Source organism: Quercus lobata, chromosome 6 (assembly GCF_001633185.2).
Source record: "Quercus lobata isolate SW786 chromosome 6, ValleyOak3.0 Primary Assembly, whole genome shotgun sequence".
In the NCBI taxonomy this organism is placed as follows: domain Eukaryota; kingdom Viridiplantae; phylum Streptophyta; class Magnoliopsida; order Fagales; family Fagaceae; genus Quercus; species Quercus lobata.
In genome coordinates, this window is record NC_044909.1 from 27,257,790 (window position 1) to 27,273,294 (window position 15,505).

Here is a 15,505-nt window from a genome sequence, read left to right on the forward strand (position 1 = left end):
CTCCAACATTTGAGCCAATTTTATATTGTGGATTCTGTAACCAATACGCTATTTACCATGATCATGCATGTGATTCTCCACAAGGTCCTTTTGATCCTTTTGATGGTTATCCATCCGATGCTCCCTCTACTGATTGATGAGGTCACTATTGTTACAAGACTGGTGCTACTTTATTTGTCCGGCTTGCACAAAAGCCAAAATATTCTATTGTCCTTCAAATATGTTACGAAAAATCCAGAACTGATACTCCGGATTTTGCGGAAGATTTTGATTCCACAATTTGTCTAGCCTGCACAATGGCCAAAACTATTACAATATTTAAAATGAGTCTGAAAAGTCACAAGCCATTTTGGTAGAGACGAGAAGATGCTCTGACAAAGGCTTCATTTATGCCAACAAAAAATGTCACATTTGAAGTCTTTTAAGAAAAGAAATGAGAATCTACTAACTTGGTGGCATGCATGATTTTCCTTTTGCCCTTTTGCCATGCTTCTCCTGACAATGTTGGATCAAGTAAAAGACAAAAAGTTCAGAAGTTTTTAATTCAAAAAGTGAAAAAAAAAAAAAAAACACTATTCACTTTACTATTCACAGATTACTGTTCACGGATTACTGTTCACTGATACTGTTCACTTTTACTGTTCATGACGCTGTTGACTCCGAAATTTTGCCTATTTAAGGGAGGTTGTCCCTTAAATTTCAGAGTTTTTCAAGTCAAGTTTTAGTTCTGATTTCTCTTCCCTTAGAACTAGCCTTCTTAGAGAGAGAACTCACCCTACTTCCACTACTACTACCTTGTTCATCCTTGTTCACTACAAACTTTGTAATCCTACAAACCTTGTAACTAAGACTAGTTCAAGCTTTGTAACTGTTAACCTGTAACTATTGAGATCTTGTATTCACTACTACTGTAAGTGTTTATCCTACTTTTAATAACAAATATTTTCAGTTCTATGTTCATTATTCTACTTGTTGCTACCGCCACCTTGGATGGATTACCGCCATACCGGATGGTTCTAAATTGCTTTCATTTACTTTGAACTATTGTTCTCATTTACTTTGAGTTATTTTCATATATACTTGGCTGGTTTTACCGCCTTATAATCTATATATATATATATATATATATATATATATATAAAACTGAAACTTTTGAAACTCCCACAATTTTCCACGTCAGCACAATATTTAAATTAAATTAAATTTTCCACCTCATCACTGTTTTCCTTTTCCAATGCAAATTAGACTTCTAGCCAAATAAGGACACTCTCCTACCGCCTCTACTCTCTCCTATTTAAGAATTGCTTGCGTAGAAAACCTAAGCCCCAAAAACTTATTTTTGCCGCAACACAATTTTCTCCTTAAAACTTATTTTTCTTCAAGATTTTTTTTGAGGGCGGCTCATGCTTCACAATTCACATATTCCACTTATGTATTGGACTCCTCTCCTTCTTCGGTCAATGCATCAAGGTTAGGGTTATTTGATTTGTTCAATAAAAATTATAGATTTGTTGTTTTTTCTTATAAGTTTGTCAATTGTTGTTTTGTTTATTTAATTGCTGGGCCTGAATCTTTTAATTAAATCTTCAAATTTTTATTGAACAAATCAAATAACCCTAACCTTGATGCATTGACCGAAGAAGGAGAGGAGTCCAATACATAAGTGGAAAAGCTATAATCATGGATTCCCTTCTTTCTATTGTATTTCTCTATTGCGTATATATATATATATATATATATTGTTTTATTTCAATACTTTTGAAGCTTTGAATCTTCTGATTTTTTTTTAAAATTTTTTTTTTGGCCTTTTGGAAGTTTTAACATCATAACTTTTGGGTTTTATTTTTTCTATTATCAGAAATTATCTAGAAGATTTCAATGAATATCCATGGATTATTCTTTTTGAGGGTAACCCATCTTTATCTTATATTTCTATTCCTAACTTTTTTTTCCTATATTTTTTCTTTAATTGTCCGTGTTTACGTCTCTTTTGTTTTTCTTATTTTTACTTTCATAGCGTATGTACATGTTTGTATGTTCTTTCTTTTTTTGTGTGAGTATGTGTCATCGTATCTGGGTACTTAGGCAAAATCTATAAAGACTAAAGATGCTTCTTTTTTTTTTTTCTTTTGTAATGAATCCTGTGTTTTTCATGACTTTAGTGAGTCATATTCTTAATGATCGAAATGGTTTTGTTTGACGTGGATTTTGTTCATATTGGTTTCAAAGTTTATTTCTTGGCTTATATTATAGATTGTAATATATTTATTCATCAAACTGTTTAGTTGAGTTTGTTTTCGAAATTGTTTTCAGTGTTGGACATTTTCTTGAAGCATGTTGGTATCATATATTAAAATACTGTTAAGTTGATAATAATAATAATAATAATAATAATATAGTTTAATAAATGTGTGAAACGTATAGCTGTTAACAAATGTTTTAACTATATGATTTTATTTTACAAATTCAATTTTGGTGTTGTAGTAAAATAAACAAAGATTAAATTATATATTGTACTCAATACATTTCCCGTGCATCGCGCGGGTTAGCGACTAGTTGTTCTTATTTTCAAGCTATTTATTGTTCTTACTTTCAAGTTATTTACTTTTCAAGTTACTTACATTATTTTCTTTATAATATTACTGTGCTTCTGTCTCTTCTGTGCTTCTGTCTCTTCCCATCAACTGTGCGTCCCCTTCCCCCTTTATGGTATCAGAGCCACTCTTTTCTGGCCGGTGGTAGTGTTGTAAGTTATTTATTTTCGTAACACATACCCTAACCAACCTTATACCTCTCATGCCCTACATGCCCTCTCTTGGCTCAAACGGGCCTTACAGTTAGGTTCTAGGAATTCACTTTACGACTAGGGTGGCGCCAACGACGGTAAGAAGGAAACACAACAACGGAATATCAAGCGTTTGGGTAGACACACACAAGTATATATATATATATATATATATATATATTGAAAATTCATTAACTGCTTCAACCCACAAACTAAAATTCTAACAGCCAAGAGAAAGCGTATCTGCAAAATTAAGTTATTCAATATCAAAGTGCATCAGCGAAATTGATGCATAACATTAATCTTTTTTTTTTAATTCTTTTTTTATTGGAGGGGGGCAGAAAAGTGAATGAAAACCCTAGTTTTTCTGTCATTAACATTCAGTACACACGTTTACGCTAAAAGTTATTTTCTGACAATAATTAACTAAATTTTCATTAAGAGGTTATTAAGAAAATGACTTAATGGCAGCAGTAAATTGGTACTCACACATGCTTTTCGAAAGAAAAATTCATTTATACTATTAATAAAGATTCCTTAAAAGTTTCACAACTTTTGTCTACGTTATAGTTCAATATCAATTGTGGGAGGGTGGTATGAGATACTTAAGATGCACTTTACATATGACAAAAGATCATTATAAGTCTGCAATATTGGTACCTTTAGGTGCCATCTGTCATACCATATGCCGTCCATTGGTTTTCCCTTTTCCCTTCTTTGATATATGGAATATTTTAGTTCTCTAGTTGTTGATGAGTTCATTCTTACAGTGAGTGCTTTGAGTGTTTATATTTGTCTTCAAGTTACAACATTTTGTTCTAATGTTTTCTATAAACATATATAAGCACTCATTGAGTTGGATAATTTTTCTATGCAAGCATTCAAGAAGTTTTGCCTCCATTTTAGTTCACTGATTAATATATTACCTTATTTGGAAGGGAAAATTATTGAAGTTCATCTATAGTAAGCATCTCTTTAGCCTTTTATTTTTTTTGTAATTGAAAACAAGTTGATGAACAAAGCAATCCTAGGTTCATAAGAGTTATTTTTGTTTGAAGCAATGTGACTTGTGATAATTTTATTGTTGCTTGGTAAGAAGTTGTTCAGGTTGTGGTTTTTGCAGTAATTTTTCTTGTTATTATTGAGAATGCTAGCCTTTGCATCTAGTTTCTTTTACTTTCCCCTATTTAGGTTGTTTATTTTCCATCTAACTTTTCCTGGTTCAAAGGCAGCAATAGGCTGTTCACATGGGAAGCCTTTCATTACTAGACAAATGTATCAAGTGCATTGCATCCTTTTATTTTTCTCCCGTTGTTGCTTTTTTTTTTTTTTTTTGGGATGATATTTTAATTTCCCTTGATAACCGCTTTATTTTTGTTTTTTGGGATCAATAGCTACAATCATATATACAAAGGTTATGGCATATTGCATCTCATCACCATAGTTCTATCATGTGCAGGATCCGGGGCCACTAAAATGCCGCGGTCATAATGACGAGTTCCAAAAACGACGCCGGATAGTGGTAGATGATCGCATCGTCGATATTGTCAAGAGAGTTGGATTAGAGGGGCTGTATAGGACCCCATGTAGAGAGATTGATCATAACTTGATAACAGCCTTCGTTGAGCGATGGCGGCCTAAAACCCACACCTTCCACCTGCCACATGGTGAGACAACGATGACATTACAAGATGTGGAGGTTCTTTTGGAGATTCCAATCGATGGTGAGGCAATTGTTGGAACAACTGACTTGACATGGGCTGCTAAATTTCAGAGTATGCTTGGAATTGCTACTAATGATACTGTGCTTAAAGGACAAAGGATCCAAATTAAGAAGCTACTAGAAAAAATTGACCAAGGGTTGCCCGATGGTGCAGCAGAGGTGGTTGTGCATCAATATGCACGGTGTTATATTCTAGCACTCCTGGCAGACAAAATTTTCACCGACAAGTCTGGCGATAGGGTGCATACGATGTGGTTGCAGATGTTGAGGGACCTTCGCAATCCACCTCAGTACAGTTGGGAGAGCGCTTGCCTTGCATGGTTGTATAGAGAGTTATGCAGGGCAACCGACAGAGGTGCCAGTCAGATTGGTGGGGCCTTGTTGCTAGTTCAGTATTGGGCATGGGTCAGATTCCCTTTTTTGTGCCCAAGGATGGACCTCCCACCAGATGGTGCATATGGCCCACCATTTGCACCTTCTCCACTGTCCATTAAGTAAGTCAATTCCTTGACCGATTCTCTATTGGAATTAGATCCATAATTTTAAACACATTGTTAGACATAGAAAATAAAATTTTAACCTTGATATTCTTCAAATTTTGACTCATTAATAGGATTTTTATCTATTTTTTTATATATCGTTTTACAACCACTGAGGTCATATGTTATGATTGATGTATAATATAAGTGTTATTAATTTCTAACTCCACCACTAATCATATGTTTAGATAATCATTTATTAGTATAAACTTAGTGGTATGTAATATTAAATTTACGATTGCCCATCATTTATTGTTGTTGATTACTTCAAATTCTCAATTCCAAGTATTGACTCCCTCTTTCCTAATTGTAGGACCGTGTGGGTTGTGAGCACCTTGAATAGCCCCGCCGAAATCTGTCTGCTTCGGTACCGTCAGCTTTTAGATTGTATGCATCCGAAGCAGGTACCGAAATTGTGTTTCTTCTATTGTTTATGACTATTGTATTTATAAATGTAAAAGATTTCATAGATATGGAACATTTCATAATGTGCTGCCCTTTTATTTGGCTATTTTAGGTGGTGTGACAACCATATGAAGTTGAATTAGCCCGCCTGCCTGCGTTCTGTGTCGCAGGAAAGGATGTATGGACGGCGAGGGTACCGCTTGTATGTTTCTGGCTAGTAGAGAAACATACACTAGACCGTGTTGTTCGTTAGTTCGGGATGGTACAAGAAATCCCCCCAAATGTTGATATTGACGAAGCCTTTCATGCCATAGACCTGAGGGGGAAGATGGCAGTGAATTGGAGGGACAAACATTATGGCTATATCCAAGTATGGAATAGTTAAGCACGATCTCTATGTCATGGAGCACGACTAGAGGGTGATATGTCGCCTACTCATCCATACTTCGATTGGTACGGTAGGGTGACTTGAAAGTTCGTCGACCACATTACGGCTTCACTTCTTATTATGGTAATTGCTTTGACCTTTCTTTTCAAGTTTTGTTGCGTATCAGGAACTTGAGTAAGATGTACTAATTGTATTTATTTACTTTCAGGTTGCCAGTCAAAAGCAACTGTTGACACGTTATACAGTAGGCAGTCCTGAGTACAAGCATATTTCAACTGTACTTAAGACAGTGGAACGTCTTCACCATATAACTGCCCAACGTTGGAAGAGACCAATGGGGCAAATCCAGAAGCACCAAAAGATACTGGACGACCAAGCACGAGCTCAACTCGTGCCAGCCATAGCCATGGTCAGCGTGCTGCATCCCATCAGGTTGTCAGTAGGTCGGATCCCCCTCCACCCCCACATGCATCTCCTACCCCAGAATTCCCTCCACCTCCACATGCATCTCCTTCCCCAAAGATCCCTCCACGTACTGCTCATGCAGTTTCTGACCTAAAGATCCCTCTACCCACTGCTCATGCATCTTTTCACCCCGAGATCCCTTCACACACCCCACGTACATTTTTTGACCCCGCTCATCTTTCATTTACTCCGCCATCCTTTGATCTCGGCCTTGATTTTAGTCAAACCCCTCCTGTCATGCACACTCAATCCCCCTTTTACAGCATTGGTCATATAGACCATGTACCACCCCATAGTCACTCCATGTCATTCATGCCCACTCCTAGACTGCATATAGATCCCATGACTACGGGCCTCACTCACATTTCATTTGCTACACCATCCCCCCCCCCCCCCCGCAGTTGTAGGATCTTTAGTTATTGGGAGTCAAGCAAAACAGCCAGTTGTGCATGTTGAGAATGAGCAGGTAGTTGGGTTACAATCACCCCCACAAGGTCGATCTAAACGCACAACAAAAGCATCTCCTTGTGGGATAGGTGGTCACAAAGTAGGACACAAGGCTGGCCCCATGGTATGACAAGTCATTTAATGTAATGAATATTGAGTAACTACTGTTATGGTTGGTATTGGAATTCATGTAATCCATTGTTTGGTTGTAACTCCATCTTTGCAGCAACGCAAGGAGCCTCACCAAGGAGATGCAATACCCCATCCCCCACATACCAGACACTATACGAGACAGCATAAGCGTAAAATGCATTAGGATCAACACCCCACCTGAATGTGTATGTGAATTTTGTTATTGGGTTTTCAATTTGTTTATTTTAGGCTATATGTAATATAGTGGATGACTTGGGTATGTTGTGCCATAATTTGGGTAAGTTGGATTATAGGTAATTGGGTATGTTGTGCCATAATTTGGATCTAGGAATATGAACTGGGTGGTTTAGCTAATGGGTTTAATAAAATTTGAACATCCATTTTGTGATAAAGTTTAGTTTGTGTTTGTATAATTTGGTGATGAGTGTGTTTGTTCAATAAGAAAGGGGTTGGGGAGAGGTTGTGGTTTCCTAAGTTTAGAATTCTTTTCTTTATCATATATTTTTAGGCAAGCAAATGTTTTTTTTTTTTTTTTTACTTCTATCATCATCTAATTGCCTTCTTATGATCACAGATATGCCAGAAAAGATACACACTATCTATTGTATATATATGATTTAATGAGAATCAAGTTGTATGCAATGCCTAAAGAGGCCGAAAATATTGATGCGCCATTAATAGAGGTAATTCCTCCTGCACCATTACCATCTTCTACAGATTTTATGGGATTGTGGGTTTTTTCCCCCTTTAGTGATTTTTACACTGCGTTCTTGTGATATTGTGTATTATATTTTATATATGATTTAATGAGAATCAAGTTTTTTATATGCCTATGTATAATGGAAATTTTGTTGCTACTTTAGGAGAGATATAGTCTTCATGGACCATAGCACCAACTCCGAACTCATCTAGAAAATAAATTGGGCCCTATGTTGATAATATACTTGTTGGTTGGATTTTAGGGAAGTTCCTTGGGTTTATGTATCTCATTGAAGTTTGTGATTGGATTTTTGATAATATACATCTGTCTGTTCCTTGGGTCATGTGATTATGATTATGATTTAATTGTTAGATAAAATATAAAGACTTGGGAATTAGGATTCTAGGGTTACTAACAGTTCTTTGAGTCATTGTAGGCAACCTTTGCTCATCTACTTTATGATATTTGATATCTAAATTTTTTTGAGCTCTTTGAGCTTAGAAATTGATGTCTGCTTATTACAAATTTAATCCTATTATATTTTCTATGTTATAATCTTGTTTTGTTGCTGAAATCTGAATTGAGCAAACTAGAATTCCAAAGTGAAATCTAGAAAAATTAGAAATTCAAACTTCGAAAATAAAATCTGAGACTCCACGTGGTACCTCTGTGAGTGGTGATTGTAATTATCCCCTTTTAAAGTAAATTGTAGAGATTGTTGCTAATGGAGACCCAATTTTTACATATAAACCCATTTAAAATGTTGTCAATTAAATTCCCATAATATGTCGCTTTATACTATTGATTTTATAATATATTGCTTCACATCACTTGCAAGTCTTATAAATTTTGCCATGCATAATAAAACAATAAATGCCTAAATGGTGTTTACCATATTTCTAAAATTTTAGAAGCAAGAAATTGTGTAAAACTTTTTCTATGCTTGTGTATCTTGTTGAATCATGTATGCAACTGTCCATATTTTTAGGTATATGCAGATTTATTTTGGGTAACTTTATTGTACAATTTTTATTATCAGGAAAACATCCCAAATGCAACAGTAGAGAGGGTGAAGGCGGGCATGCTTGGGGGTGTTGAATCTACGCTTGGGTTACCAAAAGAATCACTTATGAACTGAGACCTTATAACATTATGATAGAATGGGCAGTGAAATAGATCAATTGTGTAAGATTTCCAATATACTTGGTATGCTGAAGAAGCCCACTATGAAGTTCTATTTTTATATAATGTTATTTTTGCCACTGTTTTTAATATTTTAAATTATACTTTTTCAAATTTCAAGGCCCACTAAGTTATAATGAATGACAAGATCCTTTCTCTTATGAAAGAGACAGAGACACATTATCAGGAGCTTGAGGAAGACCGTTTGGTACGTTTGATGCCCTTTTCAAAGATATAATGGTAAATGATTTTAAATATATAGTGGTTAAATTTCATCGAAGGAGCATCAAATGTACCAGACGGTCTTTCTCAAACTCTTGGTAATGTGCCTCTGTCTCCTCGATAAGCGAAAGGACTTTGTTATTCTTTTTTTTTTTTTTTTTTTATAGGACCTTGTTATTTATTATAACAAAATAAAATTTGGGTTTTCTAATTTGAAAAAGTATAAGTTAAAATATTAAAAACAGTTGCAGAAACAACATTATATGAATGTGATTAAGTTTTTGACCACAGTGAGCACGAGTGTGCACCATGCTTTGTTTGCAGGTGAGGGAGTGATACAGCAGATTTGTCAGAGTATTGTGGTACCAAATGTGAGGTTGAGGGAGGAGGACGAGGAACTCTTTGAAATGAATTATGTTGAGTTCATTCGGAGGGATATTGAGGGTAGTGATCTTGATACTAGGAGGAGAATTGCGAGTGAGCTTCTTAAAGGGATTGCGACCAATTATAAGCAACAGGTCACCGAGATAGTTTCTGCACAGATTCAGCATTTGTTAACTTCGTTTGCTGCAAACCCAGTTACGAATTGGAAGGATAAGGACTGTGCCATATACTTAGTTGTCTCCCTTGCTACTAAGAAGGCTGGGGATAGTTTGGTCTCGACAGATTTTGTTGATGTTCAGAGTTTTTTTGCTTCAGTTATTGTGCCGGAGTTGAAGGGTCAGGATGTGAATGGGTTTCCGATGCTTAAGGCAGGTGCACTGAAATTCTTTACAATGTTCAGGAATCAAATATCAAAGGATGTTATAGTTCAGATTTTCCAAGGTTTGGTTTGGTTCCTTGTTGCGGAATCAAATTTAGTTCATTCTTATGCTGCAAGTTGTATTGAGAAACTGTTGCTGGTCAAGGATGAGGGGGGAAGATCTACGTATACTGCACATGACGTTGCTCCATATTTTTGTTGAGCTGATGACCAACCTATTTAATGCCTTCAAATTTCCAGAGTCCGAGGAGAATCAATATATAATGAAGTGTATCATGCGGGTTCTTGGGGTAGCAGAAATACACCTATTGTGATGCGTGTTATTCTTGCATCAATCCGTGGGACTGTGATGGAGCTTGGAAATACACCTATTGTGACTTCTAGGCTAGTGATGCAACTCTTGGCTGGGTCCAAGTTCATTGAAGTGGACAACAGTTTTTGCGAGGATCGTGCCCTCTTGTAAGTTTTGAGAAATTTTTGTGAAATAATTACATGAAAACCCCCAAAGTTTGACCTTGCTGTTTAAACCTTAAATTTTCAATTGCACCAATTCCTACCTTATGCCATTAAATTTTTGCAATTTTGACCATTACTATGTCTCATTAAACTAAAAATAAAAGAAATTCATGTAATCTGTGTTTACAACCTATTTAGACTTCAAGTTTGCTTCATATGAATATTTGATTGTATTCTACGACCAAAATATGTATCGAAGCAACTTTAAAAAACCTTAATAAAGAAACCATTTTCTTGTGAGTGGTTTTCTGGAACTAAAATACTTTCGCCTTTCGGTGTTTTATGTTTCAGATTTTTTAGTATCCTGATAATTTTCAAGGCTAGTTCACTTGAGTTTCCATTACTTTTAGTTAATAGTGACTCACTGAGGAGGCAAAGTGAAACAATTTAGGAAGTTTAGGGTTGTAATTAAATTTTTTTAAAATTCAGTATTTACTTAGAATCCAGCCCTAAACTATGAAGGACCCCCCACCCCCCCTTCCCCCTTCCCTCTTTCTCTCTCATTGTAAGCAGTTTTTTCTGCACGAAGTTGTAGCAGTCAATTAAAACTTTGCTCTAAGAGCTTTATGTTTCCCTATTTTTGAGAATTACTATATTAAGTTTAAATTGGAACCCTTTACTAATCCACTATACTTAGTTTCAATGTACCTGAAACAATTGTAAAAATTTAGTTGCTTGATTATCAATTTAAAGCTTGAGGGGGCCAATTAAAACTTGGGTTAACTTACAAGAGGGCTATAATGTTTCTTTATGCCAATTACCACTTCAACATTAAGTATCCACCATTAATGGGCAAGTCTTAAAGTCTAATGATGTTCCCTAGCAGATTAGGGCTGTTTCTGTCCAGTCTTTGTTTAATTTTTAGATTTACTGAGTGACATTAGTCAAAATGCTTGTGGTCTTGTGTTTCCTTGATTCTTTTGGGACCATTGTCTTCTTAGTTAAAGAAATAGTGGATCTTTGCTCTTCTCAAGGAAAATGAGATTTGTATTCAGATTTAGATGCTGTCTCCACCAAGAAATTAATGTCACAAATTTCAACTCTTGTTGGATTCTGTATTTGAAATGTAAATGTACGTACATAAAATTATAAGCTGCACATCCTTGCCTTGTTACTTTCTAAAAATCAACTATCCTTCAATTGTGATTTGGCAATGTGACTTCTAGTGTAATGAATCCTGCTTTCTTTGGCATGTGTTTTTGCAGAAATGGGGCACAAAAGTTGTTAGGCATCCTGATTGCTGTTGGTCTTGCAGTTGGTCCTGCGAAGGTCTGGGTCACCAGGAGTCCAGCCTCAGATGTGCCCTTGAGGAAGCCATGTTTCTTAAAAGGTGTGTGCTTTTGAGTGTTTTGGTTCTTGGGTTTGTCTTTGTTTTGTGTTTTATTGCTGGGTTTGGGGTTCTATGACCTGTTTGATTCCTGAGAAAATGTGGCGGAAGAGACTGTTATGATGTGGGAAAACACACTTTTATGCTAAAATTTTCTTTGAGTATGTAAGTATGTTAGCTTTGCTGTGGTAAATTGTTCATCTTTAGGTAAATTAACAGTAAAAAGTGTATGAGCCTTTCTAATTTGGATGAGTTCAATGTGTTTAGAAAATAATTTGAACAGAGTCAATTTTGGTTAGGATAAATCTTAGTTACAGTTGCATAGGTTCTCCAATTTAATTCAACCATGTAGTTGCATTGGCAAAGATAGTATTGATTTTTTTCTTTTCTTTGTATTGTTCTATACAACCATGTGATTGAATTCAATTGGGGAACCTAAGCTACTGCAACTAAAAAACTGTGCCTATACTTATCAAAAAAAAAAAAACTGTACCTACATTTTGCCTGGTTGGTTAGTTGTATCATGTAAATGAATCTACCTTACCCATCCAAATTGAGTTTCGTATAGTTGCAGACTTTGTCCTAGCTGGTTTTACAAGATATGCTGTCATTATGGTTAATTAGGACAAGTTTTCTGGGAATTTCATTCTTGGAATTTGGTAGTGTTGAGTGTCCTGCAAACGGCAGCATATATTATCATAGTTGTTATTCTGATTTTAATAGTTTGCTGCAATTTTGTACATTCCTATGCTATGTAGTTCTCGATGTACTGAGTCGTTTATCATGGAATTCTTCACTAACTTGATATTTATGATGTGGGAATATAGTAATTTTATGTAATGTTGCCGAATTGTTCACCTCTGTTTCTTGTTGCAGAACTTTTGTCATGCCTTCTAGGATGTGCATCAATCCTATACATAACAAGAAAGGAATCCTTCATCATTCCGATAACAGAAGTTCAGAGGAAAGGTGAGTTCAATGAGACTTCTTTTGTCTTTTGGTTTCAGAAGAAAATGCTTTGCTGTTATCAATATGTTATCTTCCCTGCTGCCAAGAGCCTTGTAGCTTAGAGGCATTGTCTGGTCTTCTTTATGAGGAGGATCCTCCTACCCCCACTTTTTGTAACAAATGAATTATAAAAAGAATGTAATTGTCCCTGCTTTTTTCTTTTTTTCTTTTTTTTTTCTTTTTTCTATCTGCTTTGAATTTGGAAGGTTCTGGAAAAGATGCCTTCTAGGTTTGGTTTTGTACATGCAGTTTGCCTTTAATTTCTATTAATGTATACAGTAATTATCAATCAGAAAAGTAAATCGATCTACAATCTGAACTGGCTTCCTTTAATTTGGTAGGTGGGCAGCAAGCTCTTGTGCCGTGGACTCTTTGTATGATATGGACCTCATATCTGATACTGTACCTGTAATTTTAGACAATTCAAAACTATGGTATCAAGTACTATCTACGAGTATGAAGCTAGGACCTAGGGGAGTTGCCCACGTGGAAGGAATTAATCGTGTTGATCTTAAAGAGGACAGTCATTACTCAAATCTCTTGCTCATAAACCGAACTGCAAGCTGTCTTTCATGGTGAGTTGACTTTTTTTCCCCCTTGATGGAAATTTTTTTCCTTTTCTTCTCAAACATTGTCTGGGTATTAAATATCAAACTTGATTGGGTCTTCCTTGATGTATATACATCTGAGCAATTTGATGTCACTGCTAACTGCTTTTTGAAATGTGCAGTATCTTGTTCAGTACATTCACCTGAGATTAATTCAGGCTATTTGATTTCGCCATTCCCTGTCTTCCATATGAAGTGTTAGAATTGAAAAGTACATGTCCTAAAATATGCCATGCTCGTCGTGGTGATAAAATAAAAAACAGCAAGGACAGATTTGGAGTTGAAAGAAGCCTGCATCCCCATCTGGATAGGGATACACGTCCTGAGTTTATCTTACGTAGAATTAAAAAGGGGATCCCACCTGGACGAACTATTTTTATTGCTTCCAATGAGAGGACTACTGGATTTTTTTCCCCTCTCTCTGTCAGGTAAACAGTGTGCCCCCCACTCTGTCTCTCAAGCACATTAAGGTCTTGAAGAGTTTTCACTGCAGAGAATATGTTCTGTCCTAAACATAAATCCAATCATTGCTGTTATGTGATATCTTGAGGCAGTTCATCTTGGAGGATCTGGCAGAGTTGTGGCAGTAGAAATAAATCACAATATATTGCCTTTGTAGGTGGATAAGATTGACTAGGCTTTCGTTACACAAATGTGATAAGTCTTTCCTTTTTTAAGACGAACACCTTTAAGCCTCCCCTGGTGTTCTAGAAACCATGTATGATGCACCTTTCATCATAATTTTTTCTTATGCATTAACATCACATATATTTTCTCCCTGTGAATTCATGGTCCAACCTTAACTATATATCTGAGATTGGCCATGTAAAATCATGCTCGGTAATTCTACTATTGACAGCATATATTCATAAGGTGCCACATAATCCAGTTTGGAGGTATTCCTCCAAACTGGTTTGAATATAAACATTGTCCTATATATATATATATATATTAAAAACCTATCAATATATATAGAAGGAAAAAGCATGTTCTATTTTTATTTTTAACTGAATTCTGGGGTTTTAGATTCTTTTTTCTTTATTGTCATGGGGGGAAATAGTGAAATTTGGGGGGGGGGGGGTGTTAATTTTACTTTTTGTTATCCTGTACTGTTAGTCTTTGTCTGAAGTTATTTGGCGGTACTTCTGGCTCAAAATCAGATGTCTTGAGACTTCAAATTGCCATGTCAAGACCTGCTGACCTTGATTCCTGTTGATCCGTGTTTGCAGGTACAAATGGCCATATTCATCAAACTATAGCTGGATTCTGGATCCTTTGATTAAGAACAACTACCAGTTGTTCATTGTTGAGAGGGTTATCATAATGGGAGCCAAAACATCCATTAAAACATTCAAGGAGGATGAAACTGTACTCAGCCTCACTGATGACCCAAAGAAGAACACCAAATCGTGGCAAATACCTGTTTATACCATGGATGAAGAGGGAAGGTGACAAGGCTTGCATAAGGAGTTTTCTGATTTATCTACCACCAAGCTCATTATTTCCACTCATTCCCATACAACACAAGCACACTAGTTGCATATCAGAAAGCTAACAGAGAAAAATCTACATTGGGAGGAAATGAGAGGCTGACCACTTAAAATCGATGTTGTAAATTGTGGTACAAGTTAAAGATAGGCTTGTATGTGTTCACGATAAATATGTGTATCTTTACAGAACATGCTCATTTTTGCCCCTTTTTACATATTTCTGCACTTTCAAGTGTTCACTAGCAATATGTTAATTCATGCATTCTTTTCTCTCGTTGTATGACCTTTGGCTCAGAATCAACACTCCTGCATTTAGCTGTCTCTCTGTAGGCCGTCTTTAGAAGCTTGGTTCTTGCCATATAAATCATTGTGGTCCTCAAACTTTTCTTCGTAATTTCTGAGGTACTGAAGTGGATAGATGGTGAACATTACCATGTTCAAATGGTAGATTGACATTTGTGTAGTCCTGGTAATGTTCAAATGGTAGATTGACATTTGTATGTAGTCTTGGCCACCCTGATGCAATAAAGAAACCCACTGAGCAAGACCAAAAATGTTGGGGGCAGACCTCCTCAAAATGCTGGAGTAGGAGCCTGCAATATTTATACACAATTGCTTTGACGTGAGATAAACCCTAATAACTTCTGACAAAAGCCAATTTTGGTTCAAATGTTGTCTATAACTTTCCTTATATTATTATTTATAATTTTGTTTTATTCTTTTTTTGCTGAATTTTATAATTTTGTTTGTTGATCCACCTGACCATTGGCTTAAGAATACATAA

The 15,505-nt window shown here is 35.9% G+C and overlaps 2 protein-coding genes across 2 annotated transcripts; both read left to right on the forward strand.

The window, feature by feature from the left end:
* Positions 1-8,923: 8,923 nt before the first annotated feature.
* On the forward strand, positions 8,924-11,581 carry LOC115950056 (exportin-2-like). The gene is made up of 4 exons (XM_031067306.1): positions 8,924-8,995; positions 9,050-9,107; positions 9,334-10,231; positions 11,494-11,581. Exons 1-3 carry the CDS (start codon positions 8,924-8,926, stop codon positions 9,972-9,974), a joined length of 771 nt encoding a protein of 256 aa, XP_030923166.1. The 3' UTR covers positions 9,975-10,231; positions 11,494-11,581.
* On the forward strand, positions 10,086-14,995 carry LOC115950057. The gene is made up of 6 exons (XM_031067307.1): positions 10,086-10,145; positions 11,494-11,618; positions 12,492-12,584; positions 12,965-13,198; positions 13,390-13,659; positions 14,461-14,995. The coding sequence occupies exons 1-6, from the start codon at positions 10,086-10,088 to the stop codon at positions 14,681-14,683; spliced, it is 1,005 nt and encodes a 334-aa protein (XP_030923167.1). The 3' UTR covers positions 14,684-14,995.
* The last annotated feature ends 510 nt before the right edge of the window (positions 14,996-15,505 follow it).

Coding starts and splice junctions, on each gene's coding strand:
- LOC115950056 (XM_031067306.1), top strand. CDS start 8,924: ATGAATGACAAGATCCTTTCTCTTATGAAAGAGACAGAGACACATTAT. Junction 8,996..9,049: donor AGCTTGAGGAAGACCGTTTG/GTACGTTTGATG, acceptor TTAAATATATAG/TGGTTAAATTTCATCGAAGG. Junction 9,108..9,333: donor CGGTCTTTCTCAAACTCTTG/GTAATGTGCCTC, acceptor CTTTGTTTGCAG/GTGAGGGAGTGATACAGCAG.
- LOC115950057 (XM_031067307.1), top strand. CDS start 10,086: ATGCGTGTTATTCTTGCATCAATCCGTGGGACTGTGATGGAGCTTGGA. Junction 10,146..11,493: donor AGCTTGGAAATACACCTATT/GTGACTTCTAGG, acceptor GTGTTTTTGCAG/AAATGGGGCACAAAAGTTGT. Junction 13,660..14,460: donor TTTTCCCCTCTCTCTGTCAG/GTAAACAGTGTG, acceptor CCGTGTTTGCAG/GTACAAATGGCCATATTCAT.